Source organism: Alosa pseudoharengus, unplaced genomic scaffold (genome assembly GCF_046254945.1).
Source record: "Alosa pseudoharengus isolate Yale_2024_CS ecotype anadromous, Long Island Sound unplaced genomic scaffold, YU_APseudo_1.1 YU_APseudo_1.1_scf_3, whole genome shotgun sequence".
NCBI lineage: Eukaryota > Metazoa > Chordata > Actinopteri > Clupeiformes > Clupeidae > Alosa > Alosa pseudoharengus.
In genome coordinates, this window is record NW_027468718.1 from 37351797 (window position 1) to 37376964 (window position 25168).

The 25168-nt window shown below is 41.6% G+C and overlaps 1 protein-coding gene across 4 annotated transcripts in view; it reads left to right on the top strand.

Annotated features, from left to right (window-relative positions):
* The window catches only part of vwa8 (von Willebrand factor A domain containing 8), an 833026-nt gene that overhangs the window by 116985 nt on the left and 690873 nt on the right, over positions 1–25168 (top strand). For all 4 annotated transcript variants that reach the window (XM_076264210.1, XM_076264208.1, XM_076264211.1 and 1 more), the window contains exons 27-33: positions 17358–17466; positions 17586–17724; positions 18138–18325; positions 22631–22759; positions 22860–22924; positions 23238–23363; positions 23702–23811. In XM_076264210.1, coding sequence (XP_076120325.1) covers positions 17358–17466; positions 17586–17724; positions 18138–18325; positions 22631–22759; positions 22860–22924; positions 23238–23363; positions 23702–23811 — 866 coding nt within the window. The remainder of the gene's footprint in view (positions 1–17357; positions 17467–17585; positions 17725–18137; positions 18326–22630; positions 22760–22859; positions 22925–23237; positions 23364–23701; positions 23812–25168) is intronic.

A 25168-nucleotide genomic window follows, 5' to 3' on the forward strand; every position in this document is an offset into this window, starting at 1 on the left:
CATAGTGCAATGATATGTGGATTCAATTCATCATGTTTGCTATGTCATTAGATAAAATAAATGTTCAAAAAATTAACGAGTGAAAGAAAATCTTTCTTGAATGAGATCATAAAAGGAGATACGTAAGTGTCTCACAATGTTCATTTCTATGAGTATGGATATGCACCATAGTTTATCTTTTATTTCTTTGCACTGTGCAGGCTACATTCAAAAAATACATTAGCCTACATAAACAGAATATAAGAACAGGAAAATGTCTCGGATCCATTGTTTATTGCGACTGCAAGATTGGTAGCCCAATTAACAGTCAGTGACATGGTGACTTCTATTCTGTGCTATATGCGACCGTCTGTGCGGCACACCCCTATTCAATATGACTCCTAACCTTGGTTGAAAGATTACAGAAGCTAGGTTTAGCTGTAACAATATCCTGGGTAATATTCTAACAGTTAATGCTATTTTCCTTAGTAAAATCCACATTTGAAAGCCTTGTCACCAGTTGCCACAGTCTGTAGTTACTTTGCCTACTGTAGTGTACTTACAGTAGACTCTGCATAATGAAAAAGCTTTGAATGTTCCTTTACTTCTTTGGTGGCATAGCTGATCTACAAGTGCAAAAAGGGGCAAAATGTGCATGCTGAAGGGCAAAGGGAATATTACAATGTTTTACACTGGCCTTTTTTGGGTTATGTATTGGTAGACATCCATGATAATTTAGCATACACACTCACTCGCTCGATAACTTAGCATACACACTCGCTCGCTTTTCCGACAGTGTCACTACAAAGTAGGCCTAGGCTATGCTTTGACGCTGTTGTGTGTGTCAGATAAACCCCCTTCGGTTTCAGCCAATCAAATGGCAGTGTTTCTTTTACTGTCGTCCTGGCCGTCGGAATAGTCCAAATAGCACAAATATTGTTGGGGACAATTTTGTCATCTCAACATTTTGATTGGGACTAGTCACTAGCGTCCCACCCCTAAACCTACGCCCATGTATTGTCTGATGTTTTCACTAATGTAATTTCACTATTGCACAGGAGCACTACATCAGGTCAATAACACAGAACACACAAACTTATGATAACAAACAATACATGCTAACATCAGCTGAAACAGAATACACAAAGACCTAACTGAACATTGCATATAGACTTCTACCCAGCACACTGACCTATGGTAATTATATTCATGATGCACACTTCTAGGTCACACAACTTTGTACATGTTATAATAGAATAAACTTGCACTATGAAACCTGATATTCATACAATAGTCTTACATTGATACAAAAACTCTTTATTTATGGCAAGGCAAGGCGGTTTTATTTTTGTAGCCCGTTTTGTAAACAAAGGCATTGCAATGTGCTTTACACCATCAGAGATTAGATAATATCAAGCAATAATAGTTAAAAGCATGGTGGACAAATTAAACTGTTTTAAACAATCTTTACAATAAAAAAGTTATAAAATACATCATAAAAGTCATAAAATACATAATTAAAATTATGGAATGAAACTCATGAACTCAGAAGACTGTAAAAGTCTTGTCTCAGTGAGACATGTCTAAAATCAATTGACAAATTGTTCAGCTCAGGCTGCTGAATCTATGCCTGATTATTGAATGAACATAATGCTGGATTTGGCCAAAACTATATGAGGAGGTGTGTGTATAATGGTAAGTAAGTAAGTAAAGTCAGTAAGTAACTTTTATTTATATAGCGCATTTATCTATGCACAGAGCACAACCCAAAGCTCTCCACACACAAGACATTTACACAGTAGTAGCCAGCGTACCCGTGACACCAAGACATACAGTAAACAAACAAATTTACAAAATAACAAATGACACACAAGATAAAAGATGCCAGATGGAGTGGCAAAATCGCCATTGTACCCGTGACACCAAGACATACAAGATAGACAACAAACAAAATTAACCAATAATAAAATAAATAAATAATAAGAAAGAAAATAATAATAAAGTTAACCGGCTGAAAAATGTCCAAGGGGAATGATGATGGCGCACAGCTGTGTCTTTATAACAGACCAACCCAGAGGACAGTTTGTTGTTTTGTGAGATCGCTGTCATCAGAGTTCTTCAATGTTAGTTTCTACTCAATCCAGACTCCAGGCAGCTAGCATGGCAGCTCGCAGGTCAGCAGCAGTTTGGTGGCAGCGGCAGATCTCTCGAAGAGTAGGTCCACAGCTTTCCTGTGGGACCCATTTTCGACCAGACAGTGAAGTGCAGCGCCGTTCACGGATGGATAGATGGATGTCAGAGGCCCAAGGCAAAAGCCTGCCATGGCAAACTCTTCAGCCCAATGGAGTAACGTTAACTTTGTCACAGCATCAGCCGACTTGTAAGCAGAAAAAAAGAACTAAGAATAACACAAAAATGATCAAAAATAACGTGAAAGAGTGAATACATTTAACTAGACAAATTAATATAAAAAATGAACAAAACATTACATAAAAACAAACAAAAACATGATGCCAGACGGAGCGGTGTGCCTCGCCTGCGTAACCGTAACCTAGCAATGGTACAGTAAATAACAGATGTGACTGCAGGAACTTTACTTTCAAGTTACTGCAAACCTGATTTAGAACTAATTGCAGTTAAATGCAGACGTTTATCTACACCAGGAGTACACATCATCATGGCTATCATCTATATCCCACCCCCAGTATTGGGAAAGTTACTCTGGAAGAGTAATAAATTGCAAATTGCTTATTACTCCTTTTGAAAAGTATATTACTTAATCCTATGGGGCAGCGGATGCAACATGTGTCCAAATTGACACCCATTATTCTCTGTTGAATTGCTCACAGATTACTCATCACACAAATACCACAGCTTGTTGCTATGATAAACAGTTCACGAGAAAATTAACCTTGAATTAACATGAAATTTAAACATGCTGCATACAGCTCTGCATCCATCTCCACACCCATTCTTCTTGGTGGAATATATCAGTCTTCAATCAACACATGACAAACCATATATAATTAAGCAATATAGCACGAGTGAGAGTGGGGTTGGTCATGGATATTCCCACGGGTGTTGTTCGGCCGTAGCCATGAGGCCGGAGGCCGAGTGGCGCAGGCAACAACAGCCGTGGGAATATCCATGACCAACCCCACGATCACGAGTGCTATATTGCTTTTATACAACAATTCTACCACAAACTAAATAATCTGAAAACACCCCATTATTGTTTAAACATGTTAATTTCGACATCGTTCTTACGCATCAAAAATAGTTCCCTTCTCAATAGACAGCGTCTTGGTTGATAGGTAACCAACATTCCAGATCCCTCGTTACGGGTCTTTGTGGTTTACGTGTCTTCTTGAAAGAAATGTTGAAAGTCCGGCTGAAATCACATTCATATCTAGCTTTGCTGCATGCATGTTACAAGGACACTGGGCCATGTCATGTAAGGGACATGGTACTGCAAAAAAACGGAAACATAGCCTACATTGCAGAACGACTCAACTTTATTAATTTATGGTGAATAAATATTACACTACTGTGCACACTGCACAGCCCCATATGTTTTTCTGACACGATGCTAGCACGTTAGCAGCGGTTAGCTAACTATGCTAACGTTAGTTATCTACAAGTCTCCTCCAAGTGACAATCATATTATAGGCCCTACACAATGCTGGCAATGCTGAGAACAATTAGCATCCTCGTTTATCTTACTTACATTGAGTTGACTGTGTGGCTTAATCCACAGATGTGGTGAAGCACTGTTTCGTTATGGTTTGCTAAGGAGTAACACATTGCTTAAAATAGTGGAGAGCTGGGATGAGAACATTGTGTCAAATCTTCGCATTGTATCGCGGAGTGATTTATTGTTAGCTGTGCAAAGTCTGAGTTGAAATGTCCAGGGATATTCCAACTCATGGAACGTCTCTCGGCCAATCAGAAACAAATAAATAGTTCCATAGAACCCAATTGTTGTATAACAATAAACAGTAGACGGTACTGAATACAAAGATATAAGCCTTCCTCTGTAGAATTCAACTTTGGGCTGAAATTCTACCCCAAAATAATGAATTTGCTTTCCATATCAAAGAATCAAAAAGTTGGTCACAGCATGCACAGATGAACTGTGCCTTGGGCTACATGACATCTGCATATGTGCAAGCCTAGTTCATTCAGGTTACAAATGCAGAGGAGAACAATGCACATTCTTCATCCAATGGTTCAGTAACAAGATGTCAGTCAATAAGACAATTCATAATGAATGAAATATATATGTAAGTACATATATTTTTCTAAATTGCTACGCCATAGACTATCCCACCATCATAAGTCTTGCCAGATTCCAAACAACCCCTACTAAACAGATATTTCTACTGGCATTTGGGACTGAAAAGCACTTCAGATGCATAACTGCCCATGAGATTGCAAAGTCTCTGGGTCCTGAAATATCCAAGGCTCATAGTGTCGCATTTACAAGCAGGAGCAAGAAGACTGCATGGGATACCTGCAATGCCTATGAGATGGCCTATGAGAGAGACCTTCACTTAAAAAGCTCCAAAAACCATGTTAGATAAGGTAATTTACATGGTGGAATGATTTACTTTTTTATAACTTTGTTTATTAGAACACATCACATCAAATTACATACATCTTGTATTCATCATTATTATTTTCTAAACATATGTGAAGAAAAGAAGGAAAGAAAGAAAGAACAAAAGAAAAAAATCTATATATAATAATAATAATAAAAACACAATATACACAAATACACATAAAACAAAAATACAAAACTTAAAACCAACCTAATCCCCCACCCCAAGTTGGTCCACCTTTCTCCATCAATGTATCACATCAAACAACTTGTATCTGTACATTGGCATTGTGGCAACTGGTTAGAGAAATAGAAAAGTTTTGTTTATATCTAAGTGGTAGGAGTCATAGGTACAGGAGAGGCTGCTATGTAGTGTAGAATTCCTCAGTTGACCCTTTAAGTGAGACTTTGATCTTTTCTAGCTTAAGGAATGACATTAAATCAGTCTCCCAAGACTTATCTGCTTGGGGTTTGGGAGACTTTCAGTGTAGAAGGATACATCTGCGGGCACCAGAGAGGCAAATGCTAAAACATTTAATTTCTGTTTACTAAATTCAAAGTAGTTCAGGGGAACACCATGGCAATAAATGGACAGGGAGTGATATCTGTATCTAGAACCTCAGATATAATCTTGAAAAAGTTCTTCCAGAATCCTGTTAGCTTTGAGCATAGCCAGAAGGTATGGGTTAGGTCAGATGGTACAAAAACACATCTATTACAGGCCTCGCTGGTGCCAGGGAAAAACTTCGCTAATTTGGCTTTGCTGAAATGCATTCTGTGTAGCACTTTGTATTGTATTAAGTTAAGACGGGCACAGGATGAGGAGTAATTCACTTGTAATTTGGCCCTGTCCCACTAGGAGTCTTGAAATTGGACTCCAAGCTCATTTTCCCACTCCTGTTTAACTTTGACCAGCAGAGAAGGGTTGGATTGAAGGATATATGTGTATAACTTGGACAAGATCTTTGTCAGGCTTTCAGGTCTGTCAAGAATTCTTGGTAAGTCTGCAGGCAGTGCTGCAATGGTCTTTAATAAAACTGCGTACCTGAAGATAGCGGAAGAAGTTGCTTTGGGGTCATGCTCATGGGACAAACGTTTAAAGTCAGCAAATGTTCCATTTAAAAACAGACCCCTGAATGATGTGATACCTTTCTCCTTCCAAAGTGTAAATGCAGAGTCAAGTTTGGAAGGTAAGAAATTATGATTATAGCATAATGGACCAAGGAGGGTGAAATTGTTTAATTTAAAGTGTTTGCGGAACTGTGCCCATATTTTCAAGGTTGACAGAATTACGGGGTTTGAGGTTTAATTTGTGGCTGAGAATGGTAAAGGGGAGCATGTCAGAGCTACAAGTGAGGAGGTGAGGCAGGAGAGGGACTCAATTTTGCACCAGTCTAACTCACTCTCCAGCTGAGTATTTTTTGTATATTTGCAGCCCAGTAGAACATGAAATTAGGCAGGCCCAGGCCACCCTCTGGTCTTGCTGCCTGCAGAGCATTTTTGTTAATTCTGGCAACCTTGCCTGCCCACAAGAATGGGAGGATAATTTGGTCAAGCTTCTTGAAAAATGTTTTTGCCAGGAAGAGAGGTAGACATTGAAAAAGGAACAAAAATCTAGGCAAGACATTCATTTTTATTGTTTGTACTCTGCCCGCTAATGACAATGGCAATCTGGACCATTTCTGTAGGTTGGCTTTTACTTTAATCATTACTTTGCCAATGTTATATTTATGTAACCCTTGAAATGAATCAGAAATGTTAATCCCTAGATATTGAACACTTGATGAAAGATTGAAACGATTGAACCTGGTGAAAGATTGAAACGTATTTGTCCCTGTGTACTGTAAGTGTTTTGGCTTTAGAGCTTATTGGGAAACAATGTTTTTTGGAGATTGATTTTGTAGCCTGGAAATGTACCAAATTTCTCTAGTATATGTTCTCTAGTATCTGTATTTTATTAGCATAGGTGATGGGATCTGTTATATAAATTAGTAGATCATCTGCGTACAGGGATACACGATGCTCAATATTTCCCCATCTGATACCCTGCAGATGGGTTGATGAACGGTTCAATAGCGAGGGCGAAAAGTAGCAGTGACATCGGAGACCCCTGGCGAGTTCCGCGGGACAGGAAAGTATATTGAGTACTACCTATTTGTGTTAACACGGGCAAGGGACGATAAATAGAGTAGGCGTATCCATGTTATGAATTGTTTCCCAAACCCAAATTTTTTCAGCACCTTAAACAAGTACCCCCATTCTACCCTGTCTTTTTCCGCATCCAGTGAAAGCACTATTTCAGGCTTTATCGCATTGGATGGGGCAGAGATAATATTTAATAGACGTCTTATATTTGATGATAACTGACGGCCTCTCATGAAGCCAGTTTGGTCCTCAGAAATTACCGAGGGGAGACATGTTTCCAATCTTCTTGCCAGTGTTTTTGCTAGTATTTTTACATCAACATTTAGAAGTGATATGGGTTGATAGGAACTGCATTCAGCAGGATTCTTATCCTTTTTAAGGATAACTCTCAACCCTGCTCAAGTCGAGAACTACCGCCCTGTCTCACTCCTGCCTTTCCTATCCAAAGGCATTGAACGAGCAGTCTCCAAACAGGTCTCTGACTTCCTTTCACAGAACAACCTTCTGGATCCAAATCAGTCTGGGTTCAAAAGCGGCCACTCTACCGAAACGGCTCTGCTGTCTGTAACAGAAGCCTTAAAAGAAGCCAGGGCGACCGCTCGGTCATCAGTACTCATTCTGCTGGACTTATCGGCTGCCTTTGACACGGTTAATCACCGCATCCTTCTCTCTATACTCGCTAACATGGGAATCTCCGGTTCTGCTCTCTCCTGGTTTGAATCCTACCTCACAGGACGCTCGTTTAACGTATCATGGCTTGGTCAGCTATCTGCACCTCACCATCTCAACACAGGGGTCCCCCAGGGCTCAGTGCTGGGCCCCCTTCTCTTTGCTATCTACACCACCTCCTTGGGACAGATTATCCGTTCGCATGGCTTCTCATACCACTGCTATGCAGATTACACACAGCTCTATCCGTCCTTTCCACCTGATGACCCCTTGGTTTCAGCACGGATCTCGGATTGACTCTCAGACATAGCTACATGGATGAAGGCAGACCACCTCCAGCTGAACCTCTCAAAGACTGAACTGCTGGTCCTCCCAGCTAAACCTACCATACACCACGACATCAACATCAAATTTGACTCCCTGTCTGTTTCACCTACCAGGACTGCAAGAAATCTAGGAGTTGTTCTCGACAACCAACTAAACTTCTCAGATCATGTTGCCTCAGTCGCCCGGTCATGCCGTTTCGCACTCTACAACATGCGGAAAATCAGGACTTACTTGACTCAAGATGCTACCCAACTTCTGGTTCAGGCAATAGTCATCTCACGACTCGACTACTGCAACGCCCTCCTGACAGGTCTCCCAGCCTGCGCAGTGAAACCACTTCAGATGATCCAGAACGCGGCGGCGCGCCTGGTCTACAACCAACCCAAAAGGGCACATGTTACCCCGCTGCTCATCCAGCTACACTGGCTACCTATGGCGGCCCGCATCAAATTCAAGGCTCTAACGCTTGCCTACAAAGTAGTCTCCGGTTCTGCTCCCACCTACTTGAATGCCCTCATACATACATACGCTACCTCCAGACCGCTGCGCTCCTCAGACGAACAACGTCTAGCTCTACCACCGGTACGCTCAGGCCAATCCAAACTTTTCTCATCTGTTGTTCCTTATTGCTGGAACACACTGCCAGTTCCTACAAGGGCAGGGACATCCCTCTCCATTTTCAAAAAACTCCTGAAGACCCAGCTCTTTAGAGAACATCTCCTCTCATAGCAACACTTACAACAAGTCTTGCTGATCCTAGCACTCACCAGCCGTCTTAAACTGACACGTAACTGTTAAAAACAGCACTCACTGATGCACTTATTCTTACTGTACTCTAATGTTTTTTAAATTGTCCTAAAATTGTTGAGAATTGCTCTAAAACTTAAACTGTTTACCATGTTTGGCTAAAAATGCGTCAGCCAAATGTAATGTAATGTAATGTAATGTAATAACTGAAATAGACGCCTCCGTCAAAGTCTTTGGAAGTGTTCCTATTAGACAAGAAGTGGTTAAACATATCTAGTAATAAAGGGGATAATTTAATGGAGAATCTTTTGTAAAACTCAGGCGGCAGCCCATCAGGCCCTGGTGTTTTGCCATTGTTCATTTCCCTAATACTGTCATATATTTCCCCTAGGGTTATTTGTTGATTTAGTGATATCTGTGTTATATATAGTTAAATATCAATTGTTGGTATGTCTATGCTGTCCAAATATGTGTTCATGTTTCAAATATGTGTTCATGTTTAAGTCTGCAGGAGGGGGTTCAGACGTATAAAGTTTGGAATAGTATGCTTTGAAAGCTGCATTGATCCTCAGGGGGACACGTTGTAAGACCCGCTGACTGATCATTAATTTGATTAATGTGTCGTGATGTTGCTTGGTGTTTGAGCTGGAGGGCCAGCAGATGGCTTGCTTTGTCGCCATATTCATACAGCATCCCTTTAGATCTCAGTATGCTTTTTTCTGCATTCTCTGTAGAGGTGAGATCGAACTCAGTTTGGAGATTAACTTTTTGTTGGTGCAGCTCTGGAGTAGGATTTATTGCATATTGCCTATCGATTTCAGGTATTTTATTGATTATGTCTGTCTGTGTCTTTCTGCATTTTTTATTAGAGTAAGAGGAGTATGAAATGATGTGTCCTCTGATGGTAGCTTTTAGGGTTTCCCAAAGTAATGATGAATTAGTTTCTTCTGAGTAGTTAAAACACAAAAAGTCTTCAATAGCTTGTGTTTTAATAGAACAGAAGGCATCATTGGACAGTAGTGATGTATTGAGTCTCCATTGTGGGGTTCCCACTGATGGAGAATCAAATCTGAAATCTATTAATACAGGTTGAGTGATCTGATATGACTTTCGCTGAATATTCAATGGTGTGTATAGATGGTAGTAATTCTTTATCAATACAAAAATAATCTATACTTGAGTAGGCATGATGTACATGTGACTAGAATGAGTAGGCTCTGGTGTCATTATGTAAGAATCTCCAGGGGTCACAGCTTCCATAATCCTGAATGAATGACTGTAGTGTTGTCACCATTTTTGATAGATTGGTCACTCTGGTCCTTGAGCGATCCAGCTGAGTGTTCATTACACAATTTAGGTCCCCTCCGAAAATTGAATGATGTGTATCCATATTTGGGATAGTGGATAAGAGTGTAGCCATTAATTCAGAGTCATCAAAGTTAGGAGCATACACACAGACTAATGTAACAGGTAAGTGGAATAATCTGCCTGAAACAATGATAAAGCGCCCATTACGATCAGGTAGTAGTATGCTCTCTGATATAAACTGATTTTTTTAGAGATAAAAATGGCAGCCCCTCTGGCTTTGGAATCAAATAATGAATGAAATGCTTGTCCTACCCATGGACGCCTAAGCCTTGTATGATCATTTATCTTGAAATGGGTCTCCTGAAGGAAAACAATGTCCGCCTTGTGTAGTTTAAGATGTTGAAAAACTTTTGCCCTCTTAGCAGGACCATTTAATCCTCTCACATTCCATGAAATTAACTTAACCTGTAGCTAATCTATCCTACCATGAGTATTTATTTCACATACAAACGTGTACGATAACTGAAAATATATGATAAACAACTAAAGACAGTGTAAGAAAGCAGTTGTACACAAACCAATATATACTCCTGACCCTTGTATTCAAATGGTGTGACCAACCTACCCCCCACACGTCCCTCCCCATAAAGAAAAACATAAAAAAGAATAAACCCAGCAGCATTAGAACAGTCTGCCGGTGTTTTCAAAGCCTATGCTCGTCGTTCCTTGGAAGCGAGCTGCAGGTCTATTATGCATGTCCACTCCTCGCAATGCAGTACAAACTATCCCTTTATCTAACACAAGAAGGGTTTTGCTCCCATTACTGAACGCATACACTGCAAGTGCACACAATAAAACACTTTTTTTTTGTTCAAAAGTTGATCTTCTTTCTACATTTATAGTCTAGGTCAATTTTGAAAATAAATTAACCCTGAAGGCAAATCATGTTAATTTTTGGCATACAACATTTTTAAGGGTTTTGAAGGGTGCTGAATTCAAATCTTCTGTATGCCAGGCTCAAAAATGTCCCATAATGCCTCAAAACGGAGAAATCCAATATGGCCGCCGACGCCAGGTCAAAATCTAATTGATCACTTATCTTTAGGACTGTACAAGGTAAAAACCTGAATGTAATGTGCTTTTATAGGTTTTCACATATAGGGAATTCAATGCCATGCTCAGATTTAAGATCAAGACTAGAGAAAATGCTTGAAATGAATGTACATGGTTAAAATTGTTGTCTCGGATAATGAATAATTCATGAAAAAAGAGGACCATGAAACAGGTTGATGGCTTTCTGAAGAATTTACTTGAAAAATGTTTTTTATTTTTATATTTTAACTATCTATTTATATTATTTATCTGTATTTTAACTATTTATTTAGTATTTGAAGAAAATGCTTGAAACTCTTAAGCTATTACTACTAGATTTGCCTACTACTGAAATATTGTTCCTGAGCCTATTGTTTTGATGTCAGTGTGCTATGATGACATGTTTGCCCATCCCACCCCTACCCGTACCCCTACACACACAAATACCCATATGTAACCCTGAATGAGGCCACACCCTCTACCTATACACTGAGGAGGCACTTTTTAGCAATTATGTCGCTCCTCTCACATGATGCTCAGCAGTAACAGGTAAACTATAACATAATATCACAACAATTTCTTTAGGACCATGTAATACATCTATAATAGCATGTGAATATTGTTATGTGAGGATTATGTATAGGCTAACTGAATAATTAATATATCGTAAGAAACTAAAAAAACGTAGTTAGCCTTTGTGAATAGGAAGAAGCTAACTAGAGCCTCGACTCTCCGGGATGTGGGCCCCCTCTTGACAAGATGTTGGCCGCAGCATACAAGGCCCCCGGCACATGAACTGCTCTGAGAGAGCTGAATAGGGGATGAGCCCAGAGCCACAGGTCTGTCGACAGGCTGCAAAGACCTGGAGACCCCAAGTCCCCCCTGTCTGTTGATGTAGGCCGCAGTCACCGTGCTGTCGGTCCTCACCATCACATGTTGGCCTCTTAGCCACGGTAGAAAGTGCCGGAGGGCGAGGAGAGCAGCCCTCAGCTCCAGGACATTGATGTGCTGGGATAGCCAAGGGTCCGTCCAGAGACCATTGATAACCTGACCATCGAGAACGGCGCCCCAGCCTACTGGGGATGCGTCTGTAAATACGACCCAGTCACGAATCTCTGGTTCCATGGCAATCTCCTTCTCGGTGTTGGCGGGATCTCTCCACCAGTATAGGGCACTGTGAAGCCTGCGGGACACAGTCACCTTGGCCTGGGAGGGCCCTTGGGGGCACAGACCAAGGCTCAACAGGCACCTCTGGACTGGGCGCATGTGAAGGGCCATAAGGCCCAAGAGGCGAAGGCAGAGTTTCCACTCCACCTGGGCGTGCAACGTGAAGCAACTGAGACATTGAGACGGTTGCCCTCCTGGAGTCCAGGACCATGCCCAGGAAGGTGGTGACCTGGGAAGGCTGGAGCCTGCTTTACTTGGGATTGGGGCTTAAGCCCAAGTCCTGAATGTGCTTCAACAGCAAGGCCACGTGTAGGCGGCATTGCACTTCTGAGGTTGCACAGATGAGCCAGTCGTCTAGATAGTTTAATATCCTCAGCCCCCTCTGCCTCCATGCACCTGGTGAAGGTTCGGGGGGCCAGAGAGATTCCAAATGGGGGGACTTGGAACTCGAAGACCTGACCCTCGAACGGAAACCTCAGGAACTGCCAAAGCCCTGGCCATGGGTATCTGAAAATAAGCATCCTGTAGGTCGATGGTAGCAAACCAGTCCCCTGCATTGATGGCCTGCCACACCCTCGGAACTGTGATGAACCTGCACCTCAGAGACCGGTGTACGTTGAGAGCCTTGAGGTCTAAAATAGGACGAAGGTCCTCTGTGTGCTTGGGTACAAGAAAACAACGGGAGAAGAACCCCGATTGGGGGTCTGAACTCCTCACTTCCCTTATCGCCCTTTTGTCCAGGAGGGTGGACAGCTCTGCACATAAGGTCTGAGCGTGGGTCATGGTGGAGAGCATCCATGGATCTGCTCCAGCCAAGCCTTAATGCATCGAGCTGAGAGGTGAGGCTGGCTGGCTCGGAGATTGTCAGGAACGACAAGGGCGCCTGGAGAGGCCACGGCCACTAGCACGCTGGCCCCCCTAGCCAGCTTGTGGGCAGGTACCCCGCCCCTGGGATGTCTGAAGCCGCTGCATGAGATCAGTCGGCCCCCAAGACGGATGCCCCAAGGTAGGTGTTGGCTGAGGCGTGAATGCTCTAGGGCGCCTAGCGCCCCTGGTACGCCTGCCAAGAGACCCTCTCACCTCTTCTGCACAGGGCCAGCTGTCACACGCCTGCTGTGGGCCGAACATGGACCCAGGCTCCACCGGCACTCTCAAAAGACGCTCTCTGTCTGCCTGCTGGAGCTGAGATTAAGACAGCCAGAGATGGCATCTAGCTACTTAGAACTGAGCCAAGGAGCGGCCCGATGCCACTGCCTGCTCCTTAGACACTGCAGTGAGGTACACAGAGGCTGACTGGAGCTCTATCAAAAGAGTGGGATCACCGGCACTGCTTTGCAAGAGACCAGAGAGGTGTCGAACATACAGGGACAGAATGGCCGCTGTGTTAGCCAGGCAGGCTTGCATCACTATGGGCCTATGCAGCTTACCCAGCAGAGCCTCCATAGTCCTGCCATTGGCACTGAGGCAGGAGGGACCACCAAAGAGGGAGTTGGGGGAGTTGAAGAGGGGCTCCAAAGCTTGATTCACTGGGGGGATCGAGCCACACCTATTAGCCCTTCACCGTGCATGTTGGAAAGCACCTTAGCCTGGCCAGACCACCTACAAAAAGTAGTTGGGGAGGAAAACTGGCGACAGACCAAGTCACTAAAGTCTGGTAGGAGGGGAATGAGCGCCGCCACTGGGCGCTCAGTCATGTCTGTGTGGAACCTAGACGCAGAGGCAAGGGGCTTCTCTGGAAGGGGAATATCAAGAGCCCTGGATGCCCTGCCAACGACCTCCTCAAACAGACGAGCCAGCTCGCCTCCCACGGGGCTGGCTACACAGGGCAGTGCACAAGGTAGCTCCTCTCCCTCAGACGCAAGAACAGTCTCAACGTCCACAATGGCCTCCTCATCTTCCTCCTCCAGCTCATGCGGACTGGTAGAAAGAGCAGGTTGGGGAACTGCAGGCCTTGTGCTAAGAGAAAAAAGTGAGGCTTGTAAGGCTGCTGAGGACTCCCCAAGCGCCCTGGCTACTCTTGCCATCTTCCTTGACGGACCCTCGGAAACAGGAGAACCCGCACGTTTACCAGAGAAAAAACGACAATGGGCTTCCCTTGTGTGCGTAGGCATAATTAAATAATTAATGCACGACTGGAGGGCGTCCCTTGCCAAGAAAGCATGTTGGTGGCCCAAACACAACACACACTTATCAGGCCATCCAAATGTGCATGATCAGTTAGTGCCACAGCTACTATCTTTTCCACCAATTCCAAAAGCTTGTAAGGAGATCACCTCCTGTGGTTGCGTCAAGGGATGTCTAAGCCAGCGCTACAGTTGCAGGAAAAGTTGCATGTTATGCATGGAGTCATGCAGCTGCAGCAGCACCTGTCAGAACACTGCTGGAGAGGAGGAGGATGAGGATGATTAGGATAGCCTAAGTGTGTAGCCTACCTCTTCATACCAAGAAGTTTAAAGAATTGATTAGAACAGAATGGATTAATTACTAAATAAATAGATAAATATGCATTATTAAATAAATAGTTAAAATACAGATAAATAATATAAATATATAATTGAAATATGGTAATCAACCTTGCTTCTAAACATGTTTCAAGTAAATTCTTCAGAAAGCCATCAACCTGTTTCATGGTCCTCTTTTTTCATGAATTATTCATTATCCGAGACAACAATTTTAACCATGTACATTAATTTCAAGCATTTTCTCTAGTCTTGATCTTAAATCTGAGCATGACATTGAATTCCCTATATGTGAAAACCTATAAAAGCACATTACATTCAGGTTTTTACCTTGTACAGTCTAAAAGATAAGTGATTAATTAGATTTTGACCTGGCGGCAGCGGCCATATTGGATTTCTCCATTTTGAGGCATTATGGGACATTTTTGAGCCTGGCATACAGAAGATTTGAATTCAGCACCCTTCAAAACCCCTAAAAATGTTGTATGCCAAAAATTAACATGATTTGCCTTCGGGACTTTAAATAAGCACATTTTCCAAAATCCTGCCTAGTCTATTACCCAATTCACCCCACCCAACACAAAACTCGCCTTTCAGTGTCATAGTCTAAAGCGCAATTCAGGTGTTCTATTAATTATCCAAAATCTGCATCTAATAGCCTATCACCCAGGCTATTTAGTGTTCAAGCTAACTCAATCTCAAACCTTTCAGACGTGGCAGGCATCATTTAGCTTTGTTCTTTATCGGTGTTGGAAAGTTCCCTTTCATCTGATTGTAGAATGCTTCTGCTGCTTCAGGGGTGTCGAAGAGATGTTTGTCCCTGTTAACAGTGATGCAGAGGCGAGCAGGGTGACGTAGGAAGAACGTGATTAGAGTTTATTCTTGATGTCCTTGAATGTCGCTCGTTGCTTGGCCAGGCTTGAACTCATATCGGGGAAGAATAGATTTCTGTTGCTGTCGAACTTTGTCTTCCTTCTGCGACCTTGGCCATCGGAGCACACGCTCCTTATCTTGATAGCGATGGAATCTAACGATGATGGCTCGCTGACGTTGTCCCAAGGCAGGCTTTGGAGCTTGTGTACGGTGCACTCTTTCCAGGGGCCCGTTGCACAAAACTAGGATAAGGGATTAAGCCGAGATATCTTGGTTATCCTGGCTCAATTTATCCGTGATCCGGTTGCAACCCTCTTACAGTACATGGCAAAGGCGGAAGTCCAATTGGTAGAGTTTTGAGTAAAACAAGAATATGCATGTGCAACTGAACAACAGGTCCCATGTGTGTTGCTATACCTTGGTGGTTGGCCTTATTTCTTGTCAAAAGTTTAACCAACAGAACGCTTCAGTCCAGTTCACCAGCAGGCTAATATTCAGATACTATGTCAGTTCCTTATTATGGGAGTCAGGGGTTTATTTAGGTGTTAAATTGGTTACTACTTGTTATTACAATGTTGTTAATCATATAATTGTGATTATATTGATGAACAAACTATTGCCATGAAATAATGGTACACTTGTTATTCAAGTCAAATAAAAGAGGTAAAGGTCTATTGACTGGTAAAGAGGACTCCTGGACAAAAAATTCTACCCATACATCAGAAGACTTTGAACAGATTTGGAAAAGACTGAAAACTACCGTCTCACACCCTCTCACATTTAAAAACAAGTCACATTCACAAGTTTCCACGGGGTGCTACCGTAAAAAAGTATATAGTATATATACTTTTTTTGATCCCGTGAGGGAAATTTTGTCTCTAGATTTAACCCAATCGGTGAATTAGTGAAACACAAACAGCACACAGTGAACACACAGTGAGGTGAAGCACACACTAATCCCGGCGCAGTGAGCTGCCTGCTACAACGGCGGCGCTCGGGGAGCAGTGAGGGGTTAGGTGCCTTGCTCAAGGGCACTTCAGCCGAGGCCCACTGGTCGGGGCTCGAACCGGCAACCCTCCGGTTACAAGTCCAGAGTGCTAACCAGTGGGCAAAACTTCCAGTGAGGCGGCGGAAGTAGTATACCTATGGTATTTTGTGTGCAAATTTGTGAAGAGGCCAAGTATTTTTCGGATTTTTATTTACTGTGTAAAGTCGCAAACCTTTATGAGAGATACAATACGGAGTGCTGCAACATGTGCTGCTTGTGGTTATACATATAACTGAACTAATCTAGTACAGTGGCTTAAACATCAGTTTTTTAACATAAGCCTAAAACTAAATCAGAGTGTTCCTGCCAAAAATGGAACAGTTTCGATCACATCCCAAAAGACGACGAATCAAAAAGAATATGTCTAAAGAACCTCCCATATGTCCCAAGCCTCATGGTATGGATAGTCACAGACTATGATTGGATGTTGTAAAGTCTCCATATCCATGAGCAGGGGAAGGTGAAGTGTTTAGATTTGTTCTGTCAGGTAGAATACTAATAGAAAAAGACAGACTTGGACTGGCTTAAAACCGCTAGGATTGCCACCTTACATTATACGATCTAGACGACGGGAGTGCGCCGCACCAGCATTAGCAGGAACTGCTGACTGTCACTTTCCCATGCCATACTCACACAAGTCACACATGCTGAATTTCAAGATATATAAAGCAAGAACACACATGCAACTGGTAAATATATTCATACAAACAATTATGGTCCTTAGCAGTATGAATGAGTATATTACTGCTTCTCAAAGAAAAGCAGTTTAAGGAGACAACTTCATTCCCAGAATCTCACCAAAAGCCTGTTATTACTTTGACACATTAGCTGTATAAGAGATGTAAATCAAGAGAAATGTTGTTTCTAATCATCATTTTGAAAAGTGTACCAGTTAATTCAGTCATGGCCTAGATAGTAAATATAGGTGCACCCTTTCCCTAAGGTTGCCTCTTCCTGTGTGCAAGATGTCTGGATACTGGACCATAAATCAAAGCGGAAATGTACGGCGCAAACTCTTGTGCCCCACTGAATCTTATAAAATAGACATCAAGGTATGAGCTTTTTAACAAATGCTACAGTAACTTTTTCCAAACTGTAATAGCTTATATTATTTTGTGTACTGGTTTTTGTAAACCTTTTATAACAGTTATCAATTTGCTTTGTACCACAGGGCCCAGTCTTCCTGCGTGTTCAGCCTTATGACATTGAGAGAAATGAGTCTAGAGCTGTGAGCTTCACTGAAGAACATGCCCACTGGCAGATTCCTATGAATGAGGTCAACATTGTATGTGATGTCACCACTGCAAAGGGTAAGTGTCCAGCAGAAGGACCTTGCACACGCACACATACACATCCAACACATGTAAATGCCCTACACTGCAAAAAGTGATATCTTTAAGATAAAACGTGTAGTTAGTATTGTATCAAGGCCCTAAATCCAACTGAACAGTTCTGAAGGTTAACTAAAGATCAGGATTCACAAGAGGAACCCCTGGAATCTTCAACATTATCTAGACTGACTTATCTGTTTAGAAGAATGGGCAAGAATCACATTTGCATACTGTGTCTGATTAGTTTCGTCATTTGCAAATGTGAAAGCAATATCAATGATATAGCAACAAGCTACCCTTCATTAGACATTTTCCTGTCATAAATCATTCTGTTCATATCAATATTGCAGACAAAAAATATCAATAATATGAACAAGTGTTTATTATTTCAGATCTCATCTTCGTAGCCACGTGTAATCCAGTGTCCATTTATGCCATGAAAGAAAGGGCAAATGTGTTACATTGTGTGGACCTCTATGAAATCTTCCCAAGAACCCTCAGTGGTGCTTGGCAGCCTCTGGTCACCATAGCACCACTTGGTGGACCTCTTGAAGGCCAGGTGATTCTCCATGAAGAAGAGGTGAGGTTATCCTAATGAATACTCCACTAGAACAAGGCACATACACATTGATAAAAATCATATGGGCCTGTATTATTTCATAATGTATTGCTCATTTAATGTGTGGGGAAGGCTGGAAGGATGCCAACAAAACAAAAACTTTTTTTATCATCATGTCCTATACAGTTGGATTTTGTTCAGTTGAAAAGTTTACATACACCTTGGAAAAAATACACACAATTTTCACAATTCTAAATATATTTCATTGCAATATATCCATATTAGTCAAACTACTTTATTTCAATGATGCAGTATTCCAGAATAATAGTAGACATGAATCATCACAATCATTCAATCAATCAATCACAATTTCATAGGGTCAAAAGTTTGCATACACTTTATTAATGTAACTTTAATCTAACACTTTTGGTAATCTTCCACAAGCTTTGCACAACGGTTTGCGGTTTGTGGTCCTCCTTTCATGAACCCGCTTGTTCAGTTCAGTTCAGAATCTAAGGTTTTTGATATTATGACTGTTTTAACTTGCACATAAAGCAGCTTTGCGTACTTCAAAAGCACTCTATAAATAAAATGTATTATTATAAGAAATTGTTCATTTAATTTAATAAGTTCCAATAAATCCCCCTATCACGCTAATGAAGGGCCCCATATTATAATTTTCCCTTTGGCGTAGTTATCACCATAGTGCCTGGTGTCAGATTTTTTGTATGATTGATAAATGTAAATGACTGAAGTTTCCACTCACTGTCAGTAACATGTGCAGTACCCTAACACCAAGGTAATGTGTGGTATACCCCCATGATTTGCTCTTTTTTGGCCATTTAAACATGTTGTAGATTTGTATTCACATAATTACTATGTTTTTGCCTTTTCTATCCAGTGGCTGGCAGTCCAGGATAACACATAGAGCAGTTCAAGTAGTTGAGTAGAAAGAGATTAAACTAAACAGTAGAAAAAATGAGACTAAGAAAAGCAGCGTACATGTGCGAACGGAAATGTAATGTGTGAAGTTATTGGAATAGAAATAAATGTAACCACCTTCAACATACTTGTGAAGACATTTTATTTCAAGTGTGCAACAAATGTAGTCAATTTAGTAAGGAAGTTCGTTGGTTAGCTAGTCAGTCAATACATTTGCAAAGTTAACTTTGACAAGGCTGGCGTCTAGCATTATTATCATCAAGAGGTGTGCTAACTCATACCCCCGGATTGCTTTGCATTGAGGTTATACTTCAGACTTGACAAACTCCTATCGTAGGCAACGAAAATTCCTTAAGCGTATTGCAGAAATAGTAGAGAATGATGCTCCTGTCTTTTTTTTGTTTTTTTAACTTAGGCTAAATGTTTCAGCAGTGCTTTCTCGTCTGCCTCCTTCATATATGCAGCAGCAGGATAGATACAAATATAATAAAAACTTTGCGCAAGTCACTTTGTGGGCGGATCTTGGGCGCTGTTGCTATTTTACCGGCGGGATAATGACTGTTGCGCCCGACACAAATCTAAAATGGGGTGGTCTGTAGTAGCTACATTACTCATGGGTGTGGTTTGGGCGTAACGTACAATAAACCAATCAGAGCGTCATCTCACATTCCCTTTAACAACAGGCACACTTGTTCCATAGCGGATTGCTATTATGATGGCGGATTTGTCAGGTGCAGCCAGGAACGGTTCACAGCGCTATAGTCAGTTGGTAACAGTTGCTATTGATTTTTCCTCTTGACAAAATGTAATACAGAAATGTCACTTTCTGATGTTTTGGGATCACTCTCACTGAATCACGAGGTTATGAATGCATGGTGATATTTTTTTGCAATGTAATCTAACATTACCTCACTATAGACAATGCAGATCTTCTGTCAGAAAAGCTCTACTCTCCCGTGCTGCTGCTGGGGCATTTGGGTTAAATGGCATCGGCATGCAGTTCAACATCACGTCTCATTAAGTCCTCTAATATTTCACCAACACATCCATGATTCGTGGAAATGTGTACGCTAGATTTATACCTATTTTTTCACATCGGACACCACACTGATTTCCCTCGTGTAGCAATATTTGTCCTTGTAATTATGTATGGTTTGGAGAAATGGGAACTGCGTCGTATAGATGAGAGGAGCAAAGTGCATTGCGCAACACAGGCACCCAAGCAAGCGCTCCTGCAGGTGTAAGCTACGGCTGTACCTTACCATCAGGCAACTCAACAACGAGAAACAGTTTCCAAGTTGACCTAACTTTCCAACTCTGCACAGTATCCCATTAACTGCATGACAGTAGGCTATTTACAATATTTTATGTAAAGTAGAGTTTGTAAACACGTTATCATCAACTTAATGCATGCACAACTTTTGTTTGAGCAGGAGAGAGAATAACAATGAATGGACGCAGCAACTACAGAAATTGTAGCCAAGGCTACTTGCTGCTTTCTTTTACTATATATGGTTGCTGGTTAACAGCACGTAATAAGCTGATTTAAGCTAATTCACAAACTCAAGACTTCAAGGCCATCATGGATATAAAAAGTTTTTTGAAAACAACAAAAGGATGGAGGGAACATAGCAAAGCTTGGAGTTATTTCAGATGGGCTACAACAAGGTAGGCAAAATTGTGGTGCTTGTCAAAACCTTAGCGCAGCAGGAATAATGCTTATAGGCGGTAAATTGGAACAAAACTAAAGGTAACTTTAGCCTTTATAGGGCTGTATAAAATTTTCCAAATTAATATGTCGTAATTTAGGCATTGTTGTTGTAATGATATTGCATGTAGATGTACTATATAGGCTACAAAATTTTTAGTTGACCAATGCACGAACAAAACCGGGAAACGGACAAATATTATCAAGGCTTTGAATATTTCCATCTGTGCACAGGGTTTCTGTAGATCGGTGTGCATAGCATTCATTCCTGCAGGCCTGTGGCAATGCACGCGCCCTTAAAATAGCATCTGAATTTGCGCCACTGACTTTAGACCAGGAGGTTCCTGGTCTGTGGCGGAATTGTTTTCAGAAACTGCAAAATATCAACAGGGACCGTTTGCGCCGGAACACACCCCCTCTTTTCGCTGAAACGCCCCCGTGGGCGCACATGTACCTGTGGAGGGAAAATTCCAATATGCGCTGACTGCAAAATAGGAAAGACAAAAGCGCGAGTATACAAAGTAAATTGCGCTGGAGTGCAAGATAGAGCCCATTGGCTACAAAACAGACAATCCAGACTACTACAACGTAGCCTACTGCTTTTAAGCTTCCAGTGCTGATAAACACGAGTACAAAATAATAATAAATAGCAAAATCACTAACAAAAGAAGCTCTCCAAAACAAGAGCGCAACAAACGTGATTTGCTCAGTTCAGATTACATTTAAAGGCAGCCCAGGCGCCGGAGGAAAGGAAAATGTAGAAAATAAAAATATCCCCAAAAGAGAAAATAACAATCCCCAGGAAAACCCCTAAGGAAACCTCCCCGGTAGCCTAAGTATATATTAAACTTAAAGTCGCACCGCTCACGACTGATAGCACTTTTAAGAAGCACGGAGAAACACAGAGAAGTGGGCCTTAAAGCGATGGTTCGGCGTAATTTCACCCTAGGGTCCTTTGCACCATGACCCCGAGCCAAACACCCTCCCAGAACCTTTTTTCCCTTGGTCGAACCCTGGTCGAGTAGCGCTGTCAGAAACTAATGACGTTCTGCAGTCGTAATGGAACCAACTTTTATCTCGTAAATTACCCCACTGATAATGCCCTGAATGGTACGAAACTTCTACAGTAGTACAACTATGACCTTTAGTCCAATAACGAGGCATTAGAAAGTTTGTAAGTGCACCAGGAGTTTTAAGGAGTTTATTTAAATAACACTTGCCTGATTATCTGCTACTATACCGCTGTGTCGACGTTTCTTCCGTGATTTGGGAAAAGCCCGTAAAAGTCCTGTGTCCGAGACGAGGACCAAACCAGGTCGCTCTCACAAGACAAAACACACTACCTGTTGTCACGTTCAGCAATTGCGGGGAAACACCGGCGAACCAATCACACAGCAGACGAGACACCGGTAGAGGGAAACGAGAGAGAGCAGAGACCGAGCTACCTGGGCTGTTATTTATAGACGCTGACCATCTCCCATATGTAGCCGCCATGTTTTCATTATACTATTATACTATCAAGGGGATATCAAACAAACATTTATAGTACAATATTTTACAACACCATGCTATTCCATCTGTGTGTCAATGCCTGTCATAGTCCTCTAACCTCAAATTTGATAAAAAATAAAATTGCTTTCTTTGTACATTTTTAACCCCTCCTCTGGGTTCTTTAGAGTAACACAGTGGTTCACTTGGACCTGGTGACTGGGGCTGCACGCAAGCTGCTTTTCACTCAAAATAAAGAAGAGCAAACCCACAAGAGGAACCAGTCCCCTAAGTGGTGGAGCAGCAAGGACAGTGAGGTAAAAGCTACAGTACAGCCACCGGCGTCATCAGCTCTTTACCACATGTATGAAGATAATGTAATGAATATCTGCCTGTTTGCCCTGTTTCTCCCTATAGCCTAACTTCAAAATGTGCTGTGAGTTTTCCCAAAAGAATTGGCTGCTTTTCTACAAACATGATGGGTAAGTCATTATTACGTTAATATTAGAAGGTCTTTCTGCCAGCATCTGGTACCTGGTACCTCTTCTGATTTTACTTCCTATTCATATAAGCAATTATTAAGTGTGCTTGCTAAAAGCAGCACACTTATTGTTCTTCTTAAGTTTTCTTATTATTCCCGTCGCCCTAATTTTTGGCCAGCTCCTGTGCCTAGGCCCTTTGGAAAAAGAAAAACAGTTGGTTTGACTAACTTAGTCAGACTATTCATACACCTCTCTACACACAATGTTTTGAATGGTACTCCATATACAAACATCCATCATATTGTTTTGGTAGGAATCAGCTGGAGGTCCTAGATGTTTTGGAGGGACAAGTTCACATCATCTCACTTCCCATCAACCTAAAAGCTGTCTTCCTGGTGGCTGAGGATCGCTGGCTTCTGATTGAGAACAAAACAAACAAGTTTGTTTTTGTTCTTCTACACTGGCATTACATTTACATTTATTTATTTAGCAGACACTTTTATCCAAAGTGACTTACAAAATGAGGAATAACATTCAAGCTACATTGCAAATGAGACCTTAAACTTGCAAGACCTTACAAAGGGCTTCTAACCACTAGGGTTCTCACTGTTAAGAACTAAACATGCATCTTATTGTAAGGCTATGATAAGAGAGAGGGATTTGATTTTTAGTCCATAAAACCATAATTTGTATATTTCAGTGGTTAATGTATAGGCATCTTTTGACTCTGTTATCACCCCTTTACAAACTGATGGACTGTTTTTACTCTGTCTTTAGGAAATTCTTGTTGACCAAGCCCATGCACATGGGTGCAGAGGACTCTGGAGTTTGTCAGCTCCACACTATCACTGAGGAATCACATGACATGGGCTTTGGGATTAGTTTAGGTAAAAAAAACCTAAAAGCAATGAGAAAAAATTCAAAGCATGCTCTCAGTGCTACCAGAAAGCACATGCAAAACAGTATAGTTTAGATACGTTTTTTTTATTATTATTTTAAAACATTTCTATGAATCCTTATCGGTAATTGATTCTATGGAAAGGAATGTTTTGAAACACTTTCTTTTTATAACAACTTTCTAACAACAATTTCTTGAAAACAGAACACAAACATACTGCTGATTGGTGTAGCAAATCACATGCAGGGTTTCCCGCAGCACTTTGCAGTTAAGGCGGCCGCCTTAACAACGCCTTAAGTAGCCTATGTCGTCAAAAAAAAATATATATAAATATATATATATATATATATACACATATACACACAGTACAGTGGGTGTTGCTTTCAAATGGCCACTTCAGTCGCGCATTATGCGGCGTGAAGCTGCGTGAAACTTTAGTACCACTTTCAGCCACTGTGCGTCGCTCTGCCACTGTACATCTACGTTATTGTCAGCGTTGGGGGTAACGGAACTACGCAAATCAAAACAGTGTCTTGTGTGATAATGAGCCAGTAGAGAAATAACTGTTCAGAATTAATCTGTAGCCTTGGGTAGGCTTCTGTAGAAAACAATGTTGGCGATTTAATACTATCTAGCGACATTTTTAACAGGCTATGCAATAGAGGCTTAGACAACTATGACCTATAACTTGACTAAAACTGTGCAAAACTGGAGGTAGCTACACCTGTTATCTGAGCAGTCTGTAGCCTATGTCCTCATTTTGCGAATGCGAGGACGATATGAGCCTGTTGCATTTCGTTAGATGTCCGAGTCACGCATAATGTTTGAAAACCACTGGCTCAGACAGTAAGTAGCCTAGGTTAAATAACAGACCCGCCACAATGTGCGGTATGATGATTTTTTACGAGCAAGATGTTTTTGGTGCCCTACGCGCACTGCATGTTCTTAAATAACAATGATCATCAGTAATATTCGACCATTATTTTGTGTAAATGGGCTATGCATGGGTTAGACACCAGGGGCCATATTCACAAAGCCTTTTATCTTACCACTAGGAGTAGGCTACTCCTAAATAGCAATAAAATATTTGGTAACACTTTACTTGACGGGTGAGTTCATAACGCATTCATAGCAGCTGCCATAAACTGCACATAAAGCATTCATGACTGTTTCATGAGACATGACTCAACATTCATACCAAACCTTTCATGAATGCGGAAGACAGAACGACAAAAATGTGTCAAAATAAAAGTCCAACAATTGCAAAGCAGCATTGCCGTTTTTGTTCCAAACCTCTTACCTGATCACGTCACATCTGAGTCAATGGGCTACTCCAGTGCCAAAAA